Here is a 26,362-nt window from a genome sequence, read left to right on the forward strand (position 1 = left end):
GCAGTTTGACTTCTCCCTCATCACATGACGGGGTCGTGATGGGTTTCAAAGATGGCGCCGCTCCCCACTCCCAGGCCCCAGATACGCGGTACATGAAAAGTAAGCGAAAACAAATTAATAACACAGAAAAATAGAATACACTGTACACCATGATAATATACACTGCACGCCTTACTTCATAATAACTACAGCGGTTAAAGGTTAAGCTGAAATAGATAGAAATGCAAAGCAGCATGGGCAAGCAGAAAGCGTGTTTAGAGACAAGCGGTCATATTAGCTACAATTCGCATGAGCGAACTCTCCCTCCAAAACTGCGAGTGCGTCACATCACATGGGTATGACCGACGCATGCGCAGACTAAATTTCTGCGAAGCGGCCGTTCTGTAGTATGCAAGCATGGTTAGGATTAATAGACACATAAGCAAGCGTCTCTGGGACACCCGCGTGTACTGGAAAAGTGAAATATTAATAACAAACAGGGTTGGTTAATACTATTACAAGTTAACGAGGTTCATGAATGTGAGCAAGTCGCTTTACGTGCGAATCCTTACTCCATCACAAGCACATTGGGAAACGTAGCTCTTCAACCTAATACTCAATGCTTACAACACATTACTGGTATATTGAAAGTACATGTGTATTTGTAAACACATTACTGGCATGTTAAGGGTACATGCTTGTTTGTAACTGTGGGGAAAGAAACACCTGGGTACGGTTGATTTAGCATGAAGCAGGTGCATCAATTCCAGACATTCAGCATGATAACATTACTCTAAAAAACAGTTACAACCTGATATTGCATATACTTTATTTTTCACTTTTTTAAAAATAAAAATATATAATCTTTCTTTAAACTTACAAAAATATATATACAAATATTAACAAATAGTTTTTAAAAACACACAGAATGTATTTATCTTTTTGTTTCAGTTGATACACATATTTTCTTCACATTCTAGAAATCAATTTACAAAAATTCACAGTTGTCATATTTCTCTATTCACTGTTACCATCACAAACAATTACAATATTTCTATGATCATATAATCAGTATTTTAAGCCATCTATTACATTAATAATATGAGGAGAGTGGAAGCTTGTTGACAAATAATCCCACAATCAATATTTAAAACCATCCATCATTATAATGATATGAGGAGACTGGCGGCTTGTTGACAAACTACGTGCGTTTCGGCATAGGCCTTCGTCAGGACTCTGTCACTGTGGTTACTGAATGAAACAAGAATTTGCAATGCAATCGGTTTTGCCTTTGGGACCTTATATGTATTTAGCTATGCAGCACATTACCCTGGGTGCTGAAACATCTACTGTTCTTTAACATGGAGGGAAAGTACGCACCAAGCTGTGTGACACATATGGGAACACATGGATAGAAATATTGCCATTCAACGGGAAATGGTATAGTCCAAAGCTCTGTTTTTAATATAAAATCAGGGCCTTTGGTGGTCATATCACTGAAAATACAAGATTTTAAAATAATATTATTGTCTACGGGTGCTCGTGGATGACAATTTCTATGGACGGGAATCTAGAGAATGCTAAAGTGATTCTGGTATTTTGCTGACCTCTGCTGGTCGTTTTCTAACAAGGTGTAGTCATATTTGTGTAACGAGGGTTGAATCTCCTCTGATGAACCGACCTCTGTGAGAGTGTCCATGGCGAAGTCAAAGTCCAGGTTATTCCTATCAGAGCTGTATCTCAAAGTCTAAGGACGAGTTCGAACAAAAGTCAAACTTTTAGCAGAAACAGGGTGAATTTTAAGTACAAGAGGCCACTAATATGACAAGGCTCACAATAAATATTCATGTATATTGGGTCAGTGAGTAAACATGTGAGACCCATCCACCCCGACAGAGTGAGAGACGAGAAGTCTCGCTGTGACACTATCAAAATCAGCAATCAGTCACAGACCTGCCAACACATACACTGCTGCTCAGACATACTGGGTCTATATAAAACGTTTAAACAATGCCAGAAAATTAAAACAGAGTTGCATACATAAAACTGATATAGTTAAGAATACTACTTTGTGAACAATATAAAACATGGAAAGAAACGAACTGGACAAACGAGAAAAGAATACGCTAATATGAAATATCGTTGTTACTTACTTTCAGCAATACACATATGGAACATGCACGCATGAGTCGGAGCTGCTTCTAAACACTGACAGCAAAACAATTGCTACTGGGAGAGATATGACGAATTTGCAAATCTCATCTGCATTTAAAAGTGTATGCTGACCCTCAGCAGCACTTTTCTTTCCAACTAATCAATGGCATGCAGCATATGGTTACTGTTAAGTGAGAAACAGATACAGTTGGTTACTGATGGTGTAACAGTAAATCCTTTTATCCAGTTGCTCGATTTAAAATAGCCCATGCATTTCGATCCCAGAGCTCCTCTTCCACAGTATACAAGCACTTTCTGAGCCTCTGCAGCTGCCATACTGTCTCCTGGTGATCTCCGAGAGGATTTTGCAACCGTGCACTCACTAACAGATCTCTGCACAGTACTAAGGGGCCGATTAGGATGGCGGACGGAAACGTGGTCCGTCTGCCGTGGAAGGTGTCAAGATACTCCGGACCTGGCCGCGGAAAAACCGCATTAGCGATTAGGATCAAATGTGACCGAAACGCCGACCGCGGCGGACGGAGCACAACAATCCCCGTCCGCGGCGGTCGAAGTACACCTGATTCCGCGGCATGCGGACGGAACCCACAAAACACCGACCGCCGCGTACGCACATGACCAGGAGAACAACAACCTCCCCCGCGATACCTGCGTACTTTCCGTGTCCGCAATTAGGATAACTCCGCAAGTACCCCGGTAGCCACCGCGATCCACGTCCGCGGCGGTAGCAATGCAATGAGAAACGGGGCACCACAGCGGAAGTCCAACATCCCTACAGTCATTCAAATGGCATTCATACCGACAGAATCCATCACCAAACACAGCAAAATGGACGACAACCCACCTGACACATCTAAACCAAACACAAGACACAAGTACCCACCCCCAAGAACTGCATAGACCACACCTTACAACACACCCACCTATCACCTGACTGCCAATCAACATTCACACAGGGCCAACACACAGACTATAAATTGACTCCCACCCACTCCTGAAATCCTCTGCATCCCAGCATAGCTGACAGCAGGAGACAATACTTGACTTACAGCAAACTATTTGATTCAGACACATAACCCACACCCAAACACACCCTGCACACAAACACCCACCACACCACACCCAAAGACACCCTGCACACAAACACCCACCACACCACACCCAAACAGCACACACCAGCACCTCCGCACTCCACACAAACACACCCCCCGAGCACCATGGCACCAAAAAAGAATCCCAAATTCTCCGACACCGAGCTCAAGGTAATGGTGGAAGAGATCCTTCGTGTGGAACCCCACATCTTCGGGTCCTTCGTGCAGCAGACGAGCATAGCTCGGAAGAACAGCCTGTGGGACCGCATCGTGACCAGGGTCAATGCCTCCGGGAGCGTTCCGCGAACCAAGGCTGACATCCAGAGGCGGTGGCACGACCTGAAGACCCGGGTGAAGTCTATAAGAGCCAAGAACTTCCTCCGGGCCAACCATACCGGCGGTGGAACCCCCCCGGAGCCCCTACCATACACCGAGTGGGAGGAGAGGGTGCTGACCATCCTGCACCCTGACACCCTCGATGGACTCCCTGATGGAGAAGAGGCTGGTAAGTACCAACCAACCACCACAAACACAACAACACGGTGTGGGCCACACAACTCTGAAGACACATCCCAATTACCCCAGCCTTGCATGCAGTCCACATACTCACCAACCTCTAAAGCACTCCAACAGGCCCCCATGTCCATAGAGAGGGTGGTGGTGGTGGGTGGGGTGTGTGAGGGGTCACTAGTCCTACTTCCAACAGGCCCCCATGTCCATAGAGAGGGTGGTGGTGGTGGTGGGTGGGGTGTGTGAGGGGTCGGAACTACAACTTCCAACAGGCCCCCATGTCCATAGAGAGGGTGGTGGTGGTGGTGGGTGGGGTGTGTGAGGGGTCACTAGTCCTACTTCCAACAGGCCCCCATGTCCATAGAGAGGGTGGTGGTGGTGGTGGGTGGGGTGTGTGAGGGGTCGGAACTACAACTTCCAACAGGCCCCCATGTCCATAGAGAGGGTGGTGGTGGTGGGTGGGGTGTGTGAGGGGTCGGAACTACAACTTCCAACAGGCCCCCATGTCCATAGAGAGGGTGGTGGTGGTGGTGGGTGGGGTGTGTGAGGGGTCGGAACTACAACTTCCAACAGGCCCCCATGTCCATAGAGAGGGTGGTGGTGGTGGGTGGGGTGTGTGAGGGGTCGGAACTACAACTTCCAACAGGCCCCCATGTCCATAGAGAGGGTGGTGGTGGTGGTGGGTGGGGTATGTGAGGGGTCGGAACTACAACTTCCAACAGGCCCCCATGTCCATAGAGAGGGTGGTGGTGGTGGTGGGTGGGGTGTGTGAGGGGTCGGAACTACAACTTCCAACAGGCCCCCATGTCCATAGAGAGGGTGGTGGTGGTGGTGGGTGGGGTGTGTGAGGGGTCACTAGTCCTACTTCCAACAGGCCCCCATGTCCATAGAGAGGGTGGTGGTGGTGGTGGGTGGGGTGTGTGAGGGGTCGGAACTACAACTTCCAACAGGCCCCCATGTCCATAGAGAGGGTGGTGGTGGTGGGTGGGGTGTGTGAGGGGTCGGAACTACAACTTCCAACAGGCCCCCATGTCCATAGAGAGGGTGGTGGTGGTGGTGGGTGGGGTGTGTGAGGGGTCGGAACTACAACTTCCAACAGGCCCCCATGTCCATAGAGAGGGTGGTGGTGGTGGTGGGTGGGGTGTGTGAGGGGTCGGAACTACAACTTCCAACAGGCCCCCATGTCCATAGAGAGGGTGGTGGTGGTGGTGGGTGGGGTGTGTGCCAATGCCGACTGAATGTCAACCATAAATACCTGTACACGTATAGGCAACATTACTCATCATCACATTATTCTTTTGCAGGGGATCCTAATCTGACTTCCGCCATTGACACCAGGCCTCCAGCATCCCCAAACTCCGAGCACTCATGGGACGATAGTGCAGCCAACTCCGGGGCAGAGGATGGTGCCGGACCAAGCACCCAGCCAGGGACCTCTGCCACGCAGGTCACACCTGCAACTACAACAACGGGCACTGGCATCACAACAACACCGGCGACTCGGACCTGCACAGCTGCCTCCAGCACCACCTCGACCACCACCACTACTACCACCACTTCTGCCCCTGCCACCCTGCCCAACCCCGCCGCCAACGCTGGGCCAGCGCCATCCCAGCCACGCCGGGAGACAGTCAGGCAACCCACCACTGCAAAGGCAGATCCTGCAGGCAGGAGCAGGGCGGAAAGAAGGGCAGATGACACAACACTGATTGCTGTGCAACAGTGCCATGAAGCACTAGTCCGGGTGGAGGCGGGCTATGCACGTAGCCAGGAACATGCAGACCGGGCCCACCAGGACTTTGTGGAAAACACCGCCATGTTGGGGGCCATCGAGAGGCGGCTTGGCCAACTGGTCGACATTTTCAGCGCCAGGGCATCCGCCAACACCACCCCCCCCCCTCCCCCCCTCAAACATCGGCACCGGCCACAACACCGCCACCGCCGACTGCGCCCCTGGCGGCGGATGTGGTACCGGATCAGCCTGCGCCCCTAGCTGACCCCGTCCCGGCACAAAGACGGAGGGGCCGTCCGAGGAACGAAGTGGTCGAGAGCAGTGTTGGAGCACATGGCACACGCTCCAAGAAGAGCCGACAGTGACTCATTGGAGTACGTGAGCCTCCGATCCTACCTGGAAAGTATCCGGTCCCACCTCCCACAGGCCTGCTGCAGTAGGCACACACCACCCTATGTGGTGTCTGCACGGCCATTTCATCCACCATTACCTTGGACAGTCACTCCCCCACCCCTTCCCTCCTTTGTAAATATGCACCTACCCCTATGCACAATCTGTAAATAAATACCACTTACTCACTCAATGATGTGTTGCCTCCATGTTTATTCACATGATTGCATCAGAAACAGACGTAACCAGGTTCAGGGATCCAACAGGTACAGAATCATGCCGCAACGGAGTGACCTAGGGAAACATAGAACCCGCAAACAGACGTTAGTAAACAGCATCACACTCATCCCAACTCACTGCAGTGCAACTTACAACAAACCACACACATCACTACACGAATGGCTGACACTACACACATCATGGAGAAGTGCATGTACTCATAAATGAAGACACACACACACATGCATACATCACATAACAAAACACATAGATGATCCCCAACACAATGACACCAGAGCAGCAAACCTACACAGGGCATACACAAGCAGCACAAGAGGGGCACACTCACAGTCAAGGGAAGTAGCGTTCTATGAGCTGGCGCCTCTGGTCCACACCTTCCTCCTCACCACTATCCTCATCAGTCGACATGGCTGGGTCGGGAGGGCGAGGAACTTGCTGTTCATCTGGGTCCAAGATCAGTGCAATGTTATTTCGCACAGCCAGGTTGTGGAGCATGCAGCAGGCCATCACAATCTTGCATACTTTGCCAGGTGCGTAAGGCAGGGCCCCTCCAGTCTTATCTAGGCACCGAAACCTAGACTTAAGCAGGCCAAATGTTCGTTCCACCACTCGACGTGTCCTACCATGGGCATCGTTGTATCGCATTTCTCCTGCTGTGGTGGGATTGCGAATTGGACTCAGAAGCCAAGGCCTGTTTGGGTAAGCCGAGTCGCCTGTGTATGTGGGAATTAGAGAGAGAGAGAGACATCAGTACCTGAACATGTGGCCACACCAAGCCACCCAGATATCACTCCAGTCACCACAGCATACTCACCAACAAGCCAGGCTTGTGCCGGACGCAGATTTGCCATCAGTCGTGGGACTATGCTGCTCCGCATGATGTGGGCGTCATGTGCAGAGCCAGGAAATCTTGCACACACATGTGAGATAATGTTGTCGGCCTGGCACACCACCTGCACGTTAAGGGAGTGGAAGTGCTTCCGATTCCGAAACACCTGCTCACGTGCCCGTGGCGGGATGATCGCAATATGCGTGCCATCAATTGAACCCACAACGTGTGGAATGCGACCCAGTGCATAAAAGTCTGCCTTGACCGCTGCCAACTCTGCCGCCTGTGGAAAATGTATGTACTCATGCTTGTACAGCATCATGGCTGTTAGCACATCCTTGAGTACCGTGCTGAACATGGCCTGTGACATTCCCCCGGCATGTCCTATAGTGTACTGGAATGTGCCTGTTGCAAAAAAATGGAGTGCCGCCATCACCTTTTGGGTGGGTGAAATTGAGCCTGGATAAGTTCTCCGCGGCTGCAGGTGAGGAGACAACTTGTTAACTAGCTCCAGCAATCGACGTCGATCAAGCCTGAATTTCCGGACCACCTCCTCGTCCACCATGTCCTCCAGCACAGTATATGGGTGATGGACATTTTGAGCCCTCCTGTGTGGGAGTAAATGGAATGGAAGTCAATTCACATACAACGCATGTCTGTGCAACTCACTCACATGTCACCGCACTCTATCCAACATGTAATTGTCAGTGTACGATTTGCCTATGTGTGACACCTCTGATTGTCACAACAACATGGATTGACGTAGCAATGTGCACCCACCAGCTACATGATGTGTTGCAACATGTCCAATGCACTCTGTTGCACCTCAACATCACTGCCAACAAGGCATGTGACATGACCCAAAAGTGACGGTCATTAGTGGCACACCGATGGGCATGGTATGGAAACCATGGGATAGAGCATGAAGTGTGGAATCACGCAATCACGCACACAACCCTCATCATGCAGCTGCAGACAATTAAACATAGTGCATCGTGCATCGTCAGCTGACATGCACTCATTGACGCCGCCATGGCGGTGCACTGCTTCCGCTGTTGACGTCTGGCCATACGCGGCCCGCGTTCAACATTCCAAATGTCTGCACGTGCTAGACACCGGGACGGATGCATCATTTGCAACAAAGTTGTAAGAGTGGCGCCACCATGGCGGGGCACGTATTCGGCGGGGAGGTGGAGGCCAATACAGCCATAAGCTGATGTCCATGCACATGCCAGTTCATGACCCCCTTACAGTGACATTGCATCAGGCAGCCTACACCGGCCGGCCCAGCTCTACCCACTACCGCCGTGCCAGGCCCAGCCCATGACCGCCGTTGCGGCCGTGCCAACTACCGCCGCTTCAGGCCCCCTCCTATACCGCCGTGCCAGACCTAGCCAATGACCGCCGTTGCGGCCGTGCCAACTACCGCCGCTTCAGGCCCCCTCCTATACCGCCGTGCCAGACCTAGCCAATGACCGCCGTTGCGGCCGTGCCAACTACCGCCGCTTCAGGCCCCTTCCACTACCGCCGTGCCAGACCTAGACCATGACCGCCGTGCCAGGGCCGCCAGGGCACGGCGGTAGTGGAGGGGGCCTGAAGCGGCGGTAGTTGGACCTTCAGGTGACCCACTGAGTAGAACCAAAGATCCTGTTTAGTAGAGAAATTCTTATTTCTGTTTGATGTTGGATATACTTTCTCAGGAAAGAAATTTAAAGACTTAGCCTAGAGAAAAGAGAGTAGCATTCTCCAAATCCCTTAACAGACCCTTAGTGTGTACTATTTATGACTCTATGGTATGATATATGTCTGACTAAGCAACCATGTTTGTTTGTAAACACATTACTGGCATGTTAACCTGTTCGGTGCATCAGACGTCACAGTAGGCATGTGCGGAGGACGGCCGGGGGCCGTCTGAAACACGCCCACTCATTAAATCACCCACACTGCGGCGGAATTTGCGCTGCGTTTAAAGTGATAAGGGTAAATGTTTCTTTGTGAACACATTACTGACATGTTAAGGGTACATGTTTATGTGCAAATATGAATTATGGACGTTGATTCACCGAAGTATCAGTAGTAGTGGAAGTGACTTCACACACCCGTTAACCCCCCTAAGACACCTTGTCGCAACCTAAGTCTCGCAAGAGCCTCCCATTTGCTGCTGGTGGTCTAGAACAGCAGCCAGGAATTAAAGCTCCAGAACACCAGCACAGCACCTAGAACCTTGTCAACTCTGCGTGGGGGCTGCTGCCTTCAGGAGGATAGGGGTGGCAAGGCCAGTGCTAGTGGAACAAGAGGACTGCTACCTGTGGTTGACATCCATGACACCTAAGAACATAGAGCACAGGTATGTCCTTATATGAATGCTGCTAGGGTCAGAAGAAAGAATGTGCTAAAGAGGGAAGTAATCTGCTCCCTGTACACGGATCTGTTACGAGTACATTATCAGGGACGTCTCTCATTTTAATCAATTTACAAAGCGCAAAATGCAATGATACAGAACAAAGTGTAGCTATAAAATGTAAGGATCCCGCATGAAAAAGCTGAAGAACTTGCTGAGGAAGACAGGAGATATTTTGAAGAAGGTAAAGGACAATTACAAAGTAGGGACACACCAGGAAGAAAGAGGTAGGACATTGCACTGTTGTGGAGCTGCAGAGAGAAAGGATGAGATTGTGATAGGGCACGAGGAGGACGAGGACTGGCAAACTGTGTTTGAGTAGAGAGCAAAGGTAGGAGAAGGTTGGAAGCAGGAACCAAAGATGAAAGGTACCAAGGATCAGGCCAGGACTACACTCAAAAACAATACAACACAAATGAAAAAGAAGGCAAAACTTAAAAAGCAACAGAGATCTGTACCTTGATGGGGATGGCTTGGGCTGCTTGTGGAGTTACTTCCCTCTGCACGCCTTTTCTGTGTCAAGCCTTCTCTGCAACCAAAGCATGCCCTCTGAACCGGAAGCTGTTTCATGTTTCTTCTTCTTGTGTGCAGGGCGTACCTGGTGGAAACTAACAAAGCATGCCCTCTGAACCGGAAGCTGTTTTATGTTCTTTCTTCTTGTGTGCACCCCATCCCTCAAAAAGTCCATAAAAAGTCCAAAAAGTCCTCCTTAAAGCCTAAAATAAAACATCCCCTCCCTCCAAAAGCCTATAATAATGCATCCCCTTCATCCACCCAAAATAACACTAAAATTTAAATAAATAAAAGTTTAAAAAACTGTACTTACCTGCTGCCACACGTTGTCCGGTCCTCCTCGGTGAAGCTGCAGTGTGCTGTGCAGCTCCCGTAACCAATCTTAGCGCTGCTCTCATGCTGTTAACCAGCGTGAGAGTAGTGAAACGATTGGATGGAGCAGGTTGGTCGGACATTCCTTTGGGCCCTGGAGGCCTGTGCTTGTTCTCTGCCAGCTGTGTTAGACAGAAAAGTAGAGAACTGAAATGTGTGCACATCAGGCTGGCCGTTGCAGGACCACCAGCCAAACTGACATGCGCACTATAGAGTGTCTGGCCCGCACTCCAATACTCTATCCTGCCAATCCGCAGCTGAGGACACGCCCCTTTCTTGGCTCAGGGCACTGCGTGCCGCGTGTATATTAGAAAAGTAAAATGGCAATGAAATAATTTATTCCACTGCCATTTTAGTTTTTCATAAGCAGTTCGCAGCAGGCGTGAAGGTTCGAGAGGTGAGGGGGGGTAAGCTCCCCCACCCTCGTGGAAAAACTGCTGCTGGTCAAAGTGCTCAATCAATCAATCAAAGCATTTGTATAGCGCGCTACTCACCCGTAGGGTCTCAAGGCGCTCAAAAACGAGTCCCACTCCCAGGAACCTATTTGGACTGGTCAGGACTGGAAGAGCATCTGAGGGGTGTGTGACATCACTTCCTTCTCCATGACTTCCCTCTGTGTTGTTCTAGATGGTGAGGATGGGCGGGCCGGCGTGCAGTGCCTGAGTCCCACAACTCTCATGGCCGCGGGCAACCAGACCAGCCCGTGGAGCTCGCCGGGACATCTGAAGGTGGCTCACATCATCCAGAGGATGCAACTGCAGCTGGAAGATCACATCCACAGCAGGTAACTCAGCGCTGACCCCAACAGGTGGCATTGGGCATCAGTGCCCCTGCCCTACAGTTGACCCAGGGTCATGGTGCACATGTTCTTGTTACCCCTCTCCCTTCTCCCGTTCTCGGTTGCTCTGGCCTCGCTTCCTCCCAGTCTCTCATCTGTTCCCTCTTTCTTCTCATTTTTTACAGCCCTGGCAATGAATTTCTGGAACTGATGGTGGACTATGTCAAGAACTGCTTGCAGCAGGACCTGGCCGCCCTGTGCAGCGGTCACCCGAGCTTACGACACCTGAGCAGGGCTCTGGGCGCCGCCAGCCGTGGGCTGCACAGGTGTGTACCGGGTAGGCGCGGTGGAGCAGTCTTTCAGAGTGCCATACTTTCAGGGGGCTAGTATCTGACTTGTGAAACAAAGTAGTTGGTAATATCCTCATTTGGAAGCCCGGCTGCCTATCTGCCTGGGGGTCATGAACCCGGTCGTGTTGCATCTCAGGTGCGTTCCAAGGCTCATCGGAGAGCGGGGAGGAGCCGAGTAATCCTCATATGGATCAAGATTTATGTAGATTTGTTTTCCATATTTTTCCTGTTTATTTCCTTGTGGAGCATCTGAAACATAAGTGATGTAAAGAGATGACAACAAACTGCACATATAAGCTAGGGAGTCAACAAGATCTATGTGGTCTTTATTGTGGGCAGAAATTTAGACACATCTGTGTACTTGGAAGAATTTTGTGGTGAAATGTAGGCTAGATGCCAAAATCAGATCTGAAAGCAAGAGTGTCTACAACATTTGCACCAGTCATCCTTACATAACTTACAGAACATATTTGAAATGGAATAGCATGCGTGACCCTTTCTGAGCCGTTGTTGTGATCCATAAGGCCAACCTTGTGATTCTGAAGTTGTAGGCACATCTCTTTCACCCCTGCTACGGCTTTCCACCCATGGACTCCACAATTGTGTCTTATCCTTGCTCCCATACCAGGATACCTATCTGACTCTTCCATCCATGTTTCTTTCAGTGAGATTGACTGCACGTTGTCCAGCCTGGAGACCCTGGGCAAGGTGTTCGACCACCCGACCTCTCCTCCGAGCTCCGCGACAAAGCAGGTGAGAGTGTGTACGATCAATCTTCTTGGAGGTGTGCGTCTCCATTGCTTCTCTGCTCATTTTCCACATCCCTTTCAGCATTGAGGCGGGTAGAATACAAGAGCAGATTTTTAACTGAATTTTAAAAAGCTAAGATGAACAGAATTAGTGTAGACTAGGGATTGTCAGCTTCCAACACCACCGACAGTGACCCCTGCTACTGGTTTAAACATATGACTCTCAATCAATCAATAAAGATTTGTAGAGCGCGGCTAATCATCCGCAAGGTTATCCAGGCGCTGGGTTCTTGCTGAGATCACTTGAAAAGCCAGGTCTTTGGTCCCTTTCTGAATTTCGGGAGCAAGGAAGATGTTCAAAGGGGGAGGGGACGGTCGTTCGAGGACTTGGCAGCCAGGTATGGGAAGGAGTGTCCTCCAATTTGGCTTCGGTGGATGTGGGGAGTATGTGCGACGAAGGAGGAGTGCAGGTGCCTCGAGGGTTGGTGGAAGTTCAGGTGGTGGTTGATGTATGCTGGTCCTTGGTCCTGGAGGGCCTTGTTGGCATGCATCAGCATCTTGAATCAGCATCTGTTCTGGATGGGCAGCCAGGGGAGGTTCCTGAAAGGTACCAGTGATAGAGAACTGTAATAAGGGTATTTTAATAATGCTCTGGCGCACACCGGGAGAACACATGGGAACATGTCAGGAACCTGGAAAAGATCCCTCATCCAGCAACATCACCAACTAGACAACACCAGGGCGGAATCAGCTGCGGCCAGTCTGGAGCTGTGGAGGGAGAGTATCTCAGGAGATCAGAATTTGAAGAAATAGTTTTAGAAAATCAAAACTGTGATGTCCCTAGAAAGTTAAACTGTCAAAATCATAGACATCAGAATTGTAATAAATTCATGAAAAGCTGAATTGCAATTCCCTAGGAATTAGAATTGTGATCATTTAATAGAAGATAGAATTAAACAAAATGTATGGAAATCCTTTTTGTGATTGTTTGATAGAGATCCCATTTGCGATATTGGTCCTGGTGCAAGCGGCTGTGTAAATACCACCTCATTTCATCGCTTCCTTCTTTGGCGGGGTATCTGAGTAGTGCATCTTAGACGCAAAGCGCGCATGTTCTGGCATCACTAGTCTGTGTCTGGCTTTGGCCCGTTTTCCAACTCTGCTTCAATTCATTTTGTAGATTATCTTTTATTTTCATCCTGTTGGCCGTCTGATGGATATTCTTGGAAATGACCATAGCATTTTTCCCACACCAAGTCTGGTAGGAGTATCTGGCCAATGATACAGTTTTCACTGCAGGTCCTGTACTGTCTGCTGTTGAAAGCTCTGTGGATCACCGGATATCCAGGCCGCACAATGTCCAGAGGCAGGAAAAGATTCTGAGATGGGCAATCTTCTACTTATCAGATCATGCCTCCTCCTCCCTCCTCGCAGGTTGGGTTTAGAGCAGTGGTGAATTTTTATCATTCAGCATGGACTCCCGACGTGCAGTGACTACTTGTTGGAGTATGACGCAGCCCCCGACTCAGTAGAGTACACAGGATGGCAGTGTTAACACACAGCGAAGCAGCCCCTGGCTCAGTAGATTACACAGGATGGCAGTGATCACACACAGCTACTCAGCCTTGGCTCGGTAGAGTACACAGGATGGTGGTGGTCACACGCAGCGATGCAGCCCCCCGCTCGGTAGAGTACACAGTATGGTGGTGGTCACACACAGCGATGCAGCCCCCCGCTCGGTAGAGTACACAGGATGGTGGTGGTCACACGCAGCGATGCAGCCCCCCGCTCGGTAGAGTACACAGGATGGTGGTGGTCGCACGCAGCGATGAAGCCCCCCGCTCGGTAGAGTACACCGGATGGTGGTGGTCACACGCAGCGATGCAGCCCCCGCTCGGTAGAGTACACAGGATGGTGGTGGTCACACACAGCGATGCAGCCCCCCACTCGGTAGAGTACAAAGCATAGGGGGGTCACACGCAGCGATGCAGCCCCCCGCTCGGTAGAGTACACAGGATGGTGGTGGTCACACGCAGCGATGCAGCCCCCCGCTCAGTAGAGTACACAGGATGGGGTGGTCACACGCAACGATGGCTAGAAACTGGAGAGCTTTCTCCACACAGGAGGCAAGGGAACGTTTGGTTCCAATGTCCATATCATCCATTGATGTCAACCACACACTAGCCCCCTTTAACCAAAATGTAATCTCGCTTTTAGATTAAAATCTACTCATAAATCCTAGTAAATGTACTTCAGATTGTACCCATAAGAACAACCCGTGGTTGATCATGGAGTCACATATTTGGAAATTTAAAGACAAAAGAGCAGAAAGAAAATAGAGATGGATTTGGAGTGAGGAAGTCAAACAGCAGTAAAATAAGCAATCACTGCATGAAAAAAGCAAACCAGGCTGGCAAAACAGAAGTATTACACTGTTTGCGTCAGCAGAGCATTGAACGTGTCCAAATAACTTTTTGGAACAATGGTAAATTGACAACACATATACACAAGGACTACCATCGAGAGAATACTGAAGCCCCATCCGATACTCTTTCTCAATTTTCCAAAGCCAAGACAGGTGAGATGAGACTTGGATTCAAGCTGGAAGCTCGGCTCTTCTATGCGCTGCCACCCCATATCCCATGAATAAATCAAAACAAATTCACCCATTTTAGGGAGATCTCCAGGATCAATGTACTAGAGTTGATTACTGACCCGAAACCATTTGACCAACCTGCTGGCGTCTCCCCAGCTCCTATAATGCAACAACTAGGACCACTCGATGTAGCCGATCAGTTCAGTCGGTCCCTTGATCAAGAAATAATTCTAGCTGACTGGAAGACCACAATGGCCCAATCACTCCTACAACTGACCACCCTCGTCACAGGCAATTACAACAATTTTCAGCCAATATCGCCAACATCTTTTAGGGCTACTGTTGGAAATAATGGGTGTTAGATTTGGGGGTCTCTAGTTGGCCGAGGTAGGTACCTTTGACCAAATAGGGAACCTTGCGTCTAGTCAGGGTAACGGGGTACACTCCTAAAATAACCCCTGCTCACCCCCTTGGTACCTTGGCACGAGCAGGCAGGCTTATCTCAGAGGTAGTGTGTAAAACATTTGTGAACACATACAGTAACCCAGTGACAACACTACAGATGGACACCACACAAGTTGTAGTATAAATATAAGTATTTTTATATAGACTTATCACAAGACCATAACGACAAAAACCCACAATACTGTATCAAAAATAAGGTTCTAGGTAGGAATACTTCAAATTCAATGTTGGTACGAGTCATTAGCTCCGTCCGGCTACTACGATGTTAAAAACAACAGAGTCTAGCAAATCCAGCTGACCGCGTCGATACGGGTCAGCACAAGCGTGAACAGACTCGGTCACAGTACCTTTACTTGTTGTGGCAGGCACAGGTGTGTGTGACCCGGATATGGCAACCATCGCTGTTGTGTTGCACGATGGAAGCGGTGCAGGGCGCGGTGTCTTCTCGATGCGGTGCAGGCAGCGACTCGGTGATGTCATCCGGACGGCATCAGTGAGACCAAGGAGTGGGTTGCAGGGCAAAACGGTGCTCGATACGGTGCTGGCCGGTTGCGTTGCAGCGACGGAGCCGGTTGGCGGCAGCTGGCGTCGGTCGGCCCAGATGCGGTGTGGAATGAGGTGGTGCATCTTGAAGCATACAAGCAGGTCCCCAGCCACGATGCGGTCTTGAGACCTGAAGTCAGCAGCAGTGACAGCGTCGGTCAGACCAGTTCGATTCGGTGCAGCGAGGTGGTGCGAAGTGCGGTGCCCACAGATCACGGTGCAAGCAGCGGCTCGATGGCGGCGGCGTTGAACATCGGTCGGTGAGACCAGGGTTGCGGTGTGAGATGCAGACAGTGCTTTTGGGCGAGGCTGTCGGGACACAGAGCCGGTCGTCAGAGTTGGTCACAGCTCCCTTTTTTCTGTAGCTACTGAAACAGCGTTTCCAGAAGCAGGGCGCAGAGGTTGGTGAAGTCTACTTGCCCTGAGACTTCGGTCAGGAGGCAAGCTCTCTCTCAAGCCCTTGGAGATCTGTTACAAGTTGATGTAAGTACACACACAGTTCCTTTCTCCTCTCTTTGGCAGACAGGCAACCACTGAAGGCCAATTTCTCACACTTAGGGATAGTTTCTCCTAAGTCTCTCTGGTTCCTCTCCTTAGCAAAACTTGTTTCCCAAGTGATCTAAAGTTCTGGGGCGTGGGTCCCCCTTTTTATACACAGTTTCTCATTGTTCGCTGAAGGTAGGGAGGCCTTTGCCTAGTTCAAACCAGTTCTGGTCAGGTCTGGAGCACTCTGTTTACTTGTCTCCTTCTTTTCTTTCACAATACATGGCAGACACATCAGGCGCACCACAGGAGGTGGAGCCAGCATTGTGGAGGGAAGGCACAGCTCTATTCAGGTCCCAGGTGCAACCCCTCCCATCCATCTGCATGTAGATCTTTCTATTCAGCCCTGTGCTGCCTCACCCTATCTCCTGGAATCCCCAAGCCCCTGTCACTCAAACTCCAGACAAGGAATACACAACCTAACAGAGGCAGGCTTGGATGGTTAGACAAGAAAATACCTACTTTATAAAAGGGCTATTTTCAAACACAGAATGTTAAAACCAACTTCACTAAAAGATGCATTTCATCATTCTGAGTTCAGGCATACTAAACATGAATTTCTACCTAGTTCCATGAGCCAGTTAGGAATATAAGATGTAATAATCAAACTGCTCATTCTGGCTTATGGGAACAGGTAGCCTTGCAATAGTGGAAAACAAAAATGGCTGTAATTCACTATTAGGACATTCCACACACACCAGGGTTTCTCCTACCTTTTACCTACAATGCACCCTGCCCTTGGGCCTACCATTGGGGTGACTAATATGCAGAAAAGGGAATGTTCAGGGACTGGCACGTGGGTGCACTTGCCCAGTCAGCATGGCACTACCAGACTGCACACAGGCGCTGCGATGGCAAACCTGAGACACACTTTTACAGGTTGCTTCTGTGGGTGGCACAACCAGTGCCGCAAGCCCACCAGCAACATTTGATTTCCAAGCCCTGGGCACACGCAGTACACTGTACTAAGGTCTGACAAGTAAACCAAACCAGCCAATTATGGAGTCACTAATCCATACATCAATTTACAATAGGGAGAGCATATGCACTTTAGCACTGATCAGACGTGGTAAAGTGCCCAGAGTCATAAAACTAACAAACCAGGTCAGACAAAATACAGGAGGAAGGCAAAAAGTTCAGGGATGACCCTGCAAAAAGGGCCAAGTCCAACAATGGGTATATATCATGCCCTGAAATGGTTTAGTCATTTCTCTCAGCCCAATCACAGACTGCCTTCCTTCCACCTCGGTGTCCCGCAGGGACCTGCACTGTCTTTGTTACTGAGCAACATATAGAGGGCCCGCTGGGTACCCTTTTGGTGAGTACAGTTCTACATGTTGACTGATGGCACACAACTGTTACTCAAAGTGACAGCTCGACAGTGGAATCAAATCCCTGATAATCTCATGTACGAAGATCTCTTTGAAACCCAGTGTAAGAGAACGGATGGCTTCCAAATTTCTCAAATTGAACTTTTTAAAGACATGACTACTAATCGATAAATTTCCGTGGCTAAATGGCGCCCGGCCTGTTGTTGTTGGTGTTGGGTAGTCCACGTACTCTGGTACAGGCAGTTCACAATCTGGCGATTATTACAGACTCTGACATCTCTGGAAACATAAATCGCTAAACTAAACAACCATGAGAGGTGTCATTTTAGAAGGAGAAATGGAGCCCATAGAGTTTGCATTAGTTTACGATGATATGAATTCTGTGGTGCAACAAGGTGAGGGAAACACCCTATACCCTTCAAGAATTGGTCCCTAGGGCCAATATACTTTAAAATTGCTAAAGTAACAAGTTTGTGCTTTTGAAAAATAAAGGTTATAAAAATGTCTCCCCTTTGTCCCACCAGAACTGAATAGGCCACTAGGAATAGCGTAAATATAGCAGGACTGTGCCATGGAAGGTGTGTCTGCCTGAGATTACCAGAGGACTCCCTCAGGAAGCGGCTCCTGGTGCAGAATGACGCTGCTTGACAGGGTCCAGGCTTGGAGACCACATCACCCCCACTCTCAGGTCACCCACCGGCTTCCAACATAGATATGAGGGCAGTCCCAAGCACTGGTCACTGTGCATAAGACCATTCATAGCTCCTCCCCTCCTTTTCTGGTTTCTAAATCTCAGCTCCATTCACACAGTCGTGCTCTCCTTCAGTCGGTTCACCTTCTTTTGGGAATATCCAAAAGCAAATTAATCTCTTTTGTGGACAGAGCCTTTTCGGTTGCTGAAGCGAGGGAACGGAACAGACCCCCTCAGGTTTGCGTGCAATACCCGCTCTCCTTAAGGGTCAGAAGAAACCACGAGCAAGTCTTTCTAACCAAGAAATTCAAGTCCTATCTGCTCCATTTTATATTCCTCCAGGTTGTGTTGTTATATTATGTCAATTGTATAGCGCACTCATCACCCGTGAGGTATCAAGGCGCTTGAGTGGGTGTGTAGGCGGGTGGTCCCTGTGGAGTTATTACAAAAAGTCAGGTCTTCAGTTTATTGTGGAACTACAGAAGTGAGCTCTGCAAGAAGCTGCAGACCCGGCTCTTCGAATATCGCCATCTTCACTAGTGCCAAGAAGCCCTTGGGCAGTCTAGCGCTTTACAAATACTGGTAGCAGAACATAACTAGACCTCGAGTTTAGCAACTGAAGCAGTCTGGGAACTGTAAATCTCATTCACAATGAAAACCATTGAGCAAAAGACTTGGATTTCAATGGGTAGTAAAGGAAAGTCCAGAAGTGGAAATGGACCCAGTGCCATATTATCACTCTCCATCTGGGCTCCTACACGCAGGCACCTTTACCCAATCCCAGGTGCCACCTTCCATTCCTCTTTCCCACCTTTCTCCTTCTTTCTTCACCCCCTTGTAGGACTCCTCCTTCTTTTTTCTCCCCTCGTTGCATTTCCTTTCTCTGTCACGCTGTTTGCCATTCTTGCTCTGTCCTTTTCCCTGTTTTCGTTATTCCTCTATCTTCTTTGTTGCCCTTAGCTCACACCTCGTGTTCTGTTGCAGTGTTATTCGTCAGCTGCACACATGGGAGGACTGCACAGTGCTAACTGGTGTCCTACTGTCTCAGTGCTCTAGCTGCTAAAGCGGAGGCTCATGATGCCACTGTGAGCCACTGTCTCCCTGGATGCATCTGGGACAGGGGGCCCTTTTTGATGTTAAATAGTCTGGTCATTGTTTGGGGGGTCAAATAGGCTGTGTGTGGATGATTGAAGTGAGAACATTTAAGTCCAGTGTTTCTAGAAACCTTCTGAATATGTTTATAGATTTCCTCCATTCGGTACCTTCAACTCATCACTTCCTGTCTGGCTTTGCCTAGGCTTCCTGTGACCTGGACCCAGACCTGGAGCAGCTCATCGGTAAAATCTCCACCCTGAGCAGCCTGCTGTCCTCGCTGGAGAAGAAGGTAGGTCCCTGCGTGCACCACCCCCCCCCCCCCCTCTGGAGGGGCAGAACTCACACCTTCCATCACCAGATGCACAGATATCCATGCCCAGCCAGTTGGGCACACGCAGCATGCCTGTTTCTATACCCCCTAGAAAGTGGCCATCTTACCGCAACTCAAGACATAGATAGCTGAGTCCGCCATTTAAGAAACGTGCAATACAAGCAGGGACGACCTTAAATATACAGAAGCCTGAAGAATGATGTCTGCACAGACACGTATTCTACTCACTTCTTTTTCACATATTTTGTTGATATTGTGTAGAGTCTGCAACGGTTTATTAACTCCTTTTGCTGCATGTGTTTGAAGGAACGTGGTCCAGTTTCAGGGAAATAGAAAAGAGGGTAGATTCAATATTTAATTATCAATGTCAGGCCCTTACGCTGCTGTGAATGTTCCTGAGTTAAAAGGGGAAAAAATGCACAGACAGGATTCCCAGGTACCAAATAATTATTAATCGTAGACTAATCAGAAATTACGTTTCCCTGCAGATGCCCCCCCCCACCCCCCAGAGCCTTTGAGAGGGGCCCTAAACACAGATTTGCTGTTTTTTTAAGCAGGCACCTAGGTTCTAGCCCTTCTTAAATTGTTGACCTTCGAACCCGCACACCTGGCCCCGGTTGCAGAACTTGCCGTCTAATCTACCTGCATCTAGAAAGTTGACTGTTTACGACTCCAGATGAATGATGACCCACTATGTCATAGTCCCTGAAGACTACTCTTCCTGCTTCTTAGGAGCAGGCTGCTTGCAACAGAGAATTGCAGAACTTTACCTATTTCTTAAACGTAGACTGTTTACGACTCCAGAAAAAACACGTCACACGAACTCACAGGACATGTAGACTAGTCTTCCTGTAGACTGTTTACGGCTGTGCATCGCTGGAGTTTAGAACTAATCTACCTGAATCTTAGCAGTAGAATGTTTACGACTCCATAACATAGGACTTAACTACTAATCTACCTGCATCTTAGCAGTAGGATGTTTACGTATCCATAACATAGGACTTGACTACTAATCTACCTGAATCTTAGCAGTAGAATGTTTACGTATCCATAACATAGGACTTGACTACTAATCTACCTGCATCTTAGCAGTAGAATGTTTACGACTCCATAACATAGGACTTGACTACTAATCTACCTGCATCTTAGCAGTGGAATGTTTATGTCTCCATAACATAGGACTTGACTACTAATCTACCTGCATTTTAGCAGTAGAATGTTTACGACTCCATAACATAGGACTTGACTACTAATCTACCTGCATTTTAGCAGTAGAATGTTTACAACTCCATAACATAGGACTTGACTACTAATCTACCTGCATCTTAGCAGTAGAATGTTAACGTCTCCATAACATAGGACTTGACTACTAATCTACCTGAATCTTAGCAGTAGAATGTTTACGACTCCATAACATAGGACTTGACTACTAATCTACCTGCATCTTAGCAGTGGAATGTTTATGTCTCCATAACATAGGACTTGACTACTAATCTACCTGAATCTTAGCAGTAGAATGTTTACGACTCCATAACATAGGACTTGACTACTAATCTACCTGCATTTTAGCAGTAGAATGTTTACGTCTCCATAACATAGGACTTGACTACTAATCTACCTGCATTTTAGCAGTAGAATGTTTACGACTCCATAACATAGGACTTGGTTACTAATCTACCTGAATCTTAGCAGTAGAATGTTTACGTCTCCATAACATAGGACTTGACTACTAATCTACCTGAATCTTAGCAGTAGAATGTTTACGACTCCATAACATAGGACTTGACTACTAATCTACCTGCATTTTAGCAGTAGAATGTTTACGTCTCCATAACATAGGACTTGACTACTAATCTACCTGCATCTTAGCAGTAGAATGTTTACGTCTCCATAACATAGGACTTGACTACTAATCTACCTGAATCTTAGCAGTAGAATGTTTACGACTCCATAACATAGGACTTGACTACTAATCTACCTGCATCTTAGCAGTAGAATGTTTACGACTCCATAACATAGGACTTGACTACTAATCTACCTGCATCTTAGCAGTAGGATGTTTACGTCTCCATAACATAGGACTTGACTACTAATCTACCTGAATCTTAGTAGTAGAATGTTTACGACTCCATAACATAGGACTTGACTACTAATCTACCTGCATCTTAGCAGTAGAATGGTTACGTCTCCATAACATAGGACTTGATTACTAATCTACCTGAATCTTAGCAGTAGAATGTTTACGACTCCATAACATAGGACTTGATTACTAATCTACCTGAATCTAAGCAGTAGAATGTTTACGACTCCATAACATAGGACTTGACTACCAATCTACCTGCATCTTAGCAGTAGAATGTTTACGACTCCATAACATAGGACTTGACTACTAATCTACCTGCATCTTAGCAGTAGAATGTTTACGTCTCCATAACATAGGACTTGACTACTAATCTACCTGCATTTTAGCAGTAGAATGTTTATGTCTCCATAACATAGGACTTGACTACTAATCTAATCTAGCTGCATCTTAGAAGTAGACAGTTTACAACTCCAGAATATGCACGCCACACTATCCCATAGGACTTGAAGACTAGAAATGATACATAGGGTCGAGGCAAAAGAACTGCACCTATTAATATACGTGGCTTGACTATTATCGTGATGGTGCTTTGAAAACCAGGGAGTACAACCCTATTTACTCACTATTGAGCAAAAGCCCAAAACACAATGAAACGATTTTTTGGGGAATCACCACCCATCAAAAGAATTTCTTTAACATGCAAGTCCTTTCACATAAAATCAATCCAAAGAGAGAGTGATAAAATGAACAGGTCCTGGCTCCACTGATGATCGGAATGTATTCTTTATTGTTTAATCCAAGCATTAAAATCCAGAAACACAATTGATTTTCTTTTAGCCAACGCGTTTCGTCTCTTAATCGAGACTTCTTCAGGGCTAAAGATAAAACATAAACTGATTAATAAACCTAATATATACATAAAAAAATCTGGCATTTTCCACATTGAGGTATTTAAGAACATTTCAAGTTAGCTCTTATTCTAATTAATAACATGTTCTCACAGACCATAGAACCAGGAGATTGGGAGGATTACAAAGGAAGGCATACATTTGTGAAACATACAAATACATAAAATCACTACCATAGTACAAAGACACTCGACTACTAATCTAATCTAGCTGCATCTTAGAAGTAGACAGTTTACAACTCCAGAATATGTATGTATGTATGTATGTATTCCAGTTTTGTATAGCGCAAAACACTGTCACCCAAAGGGTATCCTGGCGCTTTGACTGACAAACTAGCACACGGTCATAAAGATCACACTACTCTAGGAAAGAGATGGGTTTTTAGATTTCTCTTAAAGAGAGGGAGTTCGCTCATGCTCCTCAGATGGAACGGGAGAGAGTTCCAAAGACTGGCGGCAGCGAAGCTGAAAGAACGGCCGCCCATCCTTGACCTTTGAAACCTGGGAACCGTAGCCAGGTAAGCGGAAGAGGAGTGCAAGGTACGTGGAACAGTGTACCAGGAGAAAAGATTCTGCAGAATGCCAGGACCCTGCCCATGCAGCGCCCTAAAGACCAAGCGTGAGGCCTTGAAAAGGATCCGCTGTTGGACTGGTAACCAATGAAGGTCACGCAGCGCCGCAGTGGATGAAGCAGAACGCGGACGGGACAAAGCTAGCTTAGCCGCCATGTTTTGAATCCGTTGTAGCTTGCCGACCAAGTTCTTCGGTGCACCCAAAAGCAATGCGTTGCAATAGTCCAACCTGCTCAGTATGATCCCCCGTACCGCCTCAGATCTGGCCGGGACTGGGAGCATAGGAAGGACTTTGCGCAGCATGCGAAGTAGTACCATACAAGTGGCCACGGTCTTGTTAGCAAAGCTATCCAATTAAAGATTGGGCTCAAACATGACTCCCAGATTTCGCACAGAGTCCGCTGCTGTCCCAGATCCGGGAAAGAAGGAAGGCCAGAAATATGCACGCCACACTATCTCATAGGACTTGAAGACTAATCTAGTTGCAACTTTGAGCAGAAAGTTTACGACTCTATATCATAGGAATTGACTAGTAATCTACCTGTATCTTAGAAGTAGACTGTTTGGGACTCCAGAGTGAGCACAGCACACTTTATTATAGACTTGATGACTAATCTGTGGGTATTTTAGAAGCAGATGGTGGGAACACATTTATTGTCGCCGGTGGTCAGCTGCATTGATTTGACGTGTGTCCTATCCACCCATATCTAAAGCATTTGAGAATAAGAATGTTGAGCACCTCTCATGGAGCTTTATCAAGGAAATCAGTCGATATGTACTTTTTCTGGAACATTTAGAGGTAGGTGGTAGGGGGAAAAATGAGTAAAAATAAGCTGTTTTTTACACTAGCCTCAGTTGTGAGTTAAGCACAAATCCGCTACCTCTCTCGGATTTTATGAACGATGCTACCACCAGCTGGGTACAGAGAGCAGAAACTGTGAAAATGTGTTGAAGATCCATTTGCACCTTTCACTTACTGCCAATTGCAATGCTTAATTAGCACATACAACTCAGAGGCTGGTAACCCAAAGCAAACCTCATTGGCCTTGGCATCTTGCTGCATGGTGTAATTGATAAAATAAATGAGTAAATCTAGGAATCACAGATTTATGCATTTTGGTGATTCACAAAATCTTAAAGGAGTTTACAGTAAGGGCCAGATGTACGAAATCGTGGATTTGCGATTTCCTAATAGTGAATATTTGGATTCACTATTAGGAAATCACAATCTGCGTGTGCAACACTGTTTGTGATTACTAACCGGGTCGCACGCTCCAGGGAGCAGCCTCATCAATATTCATGAGGCGTATTGCAATTTGCGACCCATTGGGAATGGCCAATAACACTGGGATGGTGGCCTGCTGGGGACAGCAGACCACCATGTCTATGTTTGCTTTTAATTTAAGCAACTTTTCCAGCCGGTTTCCCTTAAAGGAAAACGGGATGTGTTTCAAAAAGAAAAATGAAACGTTTCTGTTTCACTTTTTAAGGGTTGGCAGTGGTGTCTGGGAGCACTGCCTGCTCTTTAAAACGTTTTTGCTACCATTCACAAAGGGGAAGGGGTCCCCTTGGGACCTCTTCCTGTTTACGACTGGCTTACCACCTATTTGAAGTAGGTGGTAAACTGCAATTGTTTTGCGACCACATTCCAGTCGCAAAATAATCGTATATCTTCCTGAGACACGCTATTCGAAGGAGCCACCCATGGCATGCCCGTCCTAATAAGGACTCGCAAACCCTATTTTGCGAGTCGGTAATAGGCTACTGACTCACAAACAGCGTTGGTACATTCCAGGGAGACATGGCCACAAGTCAACCGAGGCATGCCTGAAGCCAAAAGCAAGACTTTTAAAAATCATTGTAATATTTAGGTACAAACTTATAGCAAGAGAGTGCAGAGGATTACAGGTGAGTAATGTTATGCCCAGGGTCATCTGTATGGGAACCAACTACCTACTACACACTGGTATCTTTTGCAGAGGACCTGTTCTTAAAAAAATATTTTTTGCTTTATTTGTATAATCACCATAGCTGTACTACTTTAGGGAACAGCTTATGATAACTACATTAACAATTAGGCGGAGTTACATTTATAATTTATAATATGACATTATCGTTGAAGTCCTATGGCATCTGGTGACTTTGTAATCTCTCTGGTTCTCTTTCTTCAGGTTCTGACAGCATTACAAGAAGCTGTCCTTAACGCGGCTTCGACAAATACCTCCGGGACGGGCTCCCCAGTGCACTCCCCGAACACCCCCAGCAGTGATGGCCACAAGTTTGAGGTGAGCAAAGCCCAGATGCAGACACAGGGTTTTATATATATATATATATATATCTGTTTAATATCTCTGTCTAGTGGTTGAAGTGCTGTATGAATAATAACTAGATGCATCACACTAATACAAGAACACATGTAACTAGTACCCAACTAACTAGTGGGCGTTGTAGTGACCACCTAAGGATGGGTTGGACCCACTGGGGCTGTAACCTTCAGCCTCCTAGTTACATATATTAACTTCTCTTTAGTGGGTGCATTAACCCCCTTGTTATCTCATTGACTTAGCATCTCCAAGAGGTGTTATGTTTTTTTCCCCAGAAATGAGTCTGTTTTCCGAGTCAGGTGTGATAGGATATTATTTGGTGCTAAAACTGTTTTCTTGTGGCTCCTTCTGCATACTAATAAGAGATCCCATCCTGGCCAGCAGATCTAGGACAGGCAACCATCCAAAAGATTCTGTAAAACACCCAGAGATTCTCCAATATGTGGACCTCACTATGGAACCTCAGATAGACTTTTTAGTAAAACCTTCTACAAACACCCTAAAAATACCACAACAGATTTTTCCATACGTAGGCTTTTTCCAAAGAGTTGAAGCTACTTGTGCTCCTGTGTATGCTGCTGGTGTATGCTCACCTAGATATATAACTGTTGACACCCCTGGTCCTCTGAAAGAAATCACAACAGATCTGAAACTAAAGGGCCAGACTTCATCACCTGAAACCCCCGGACCACCTTATCCAGCTATGTTGTCTCTTCATTGGCTTCCACTTTCACGCTGGATCACTATTTACGCACTATGCAAAAACTCATTG

At 47.5% G+C, this 26,362-nt stretch overlaps 1 protein-coding gene across 1 annotated transcript in view; it reads left to right on the top strand.

Annotated features, from left to right (window-relative positions):
- LOC147718371 (phosphatidylinositol 3,4,5-trisphosphate 5-phosphatase 2-like) overlaps positions 1–26,362 on the top strand; it is a 447,492-nt gene that overhangs the window by 123,114 nt on the left and 298,016 nt on the right. The window contains exons 4-8 of the mRNA XM_086918327.1: positions 10,860–11,016; positions 11,196–11,336; positions 12,026–12,113; positions 19,576–19,662; positions 25,438–25,551. Of these exons, the coding sequence (XP_086774453.1) occupies positions 10,860–11,016; positions 11,196–11,336; positions 12,026–12,113; positions 19,576–19,662; positions 25,438–25,551 (587 nt within the window). The remainder of the gene's footprint in view (positions 1–10,859; positions 11,017–11,195; positions 11,337–12,025; positions 12,114–19,575; positions 19,663–25,437; positions 25,552–26,362) is intronic.

Source organism: Lissotriton vulgaris, chromosome 4_1 (assembly GCF_964263255.1).
Source record: "Lissotriton vulgaris chromosome 4_1, aLisVul1.2, whole genome shotgun sequence".
Classification (NCBI taxonomy): domain Eukaryota; kingdom Metazoa; phylum Chordata; class Amphibia; order Caudata; family Salamandridae; genus Lissotriton; species Lissotriton vulgaris.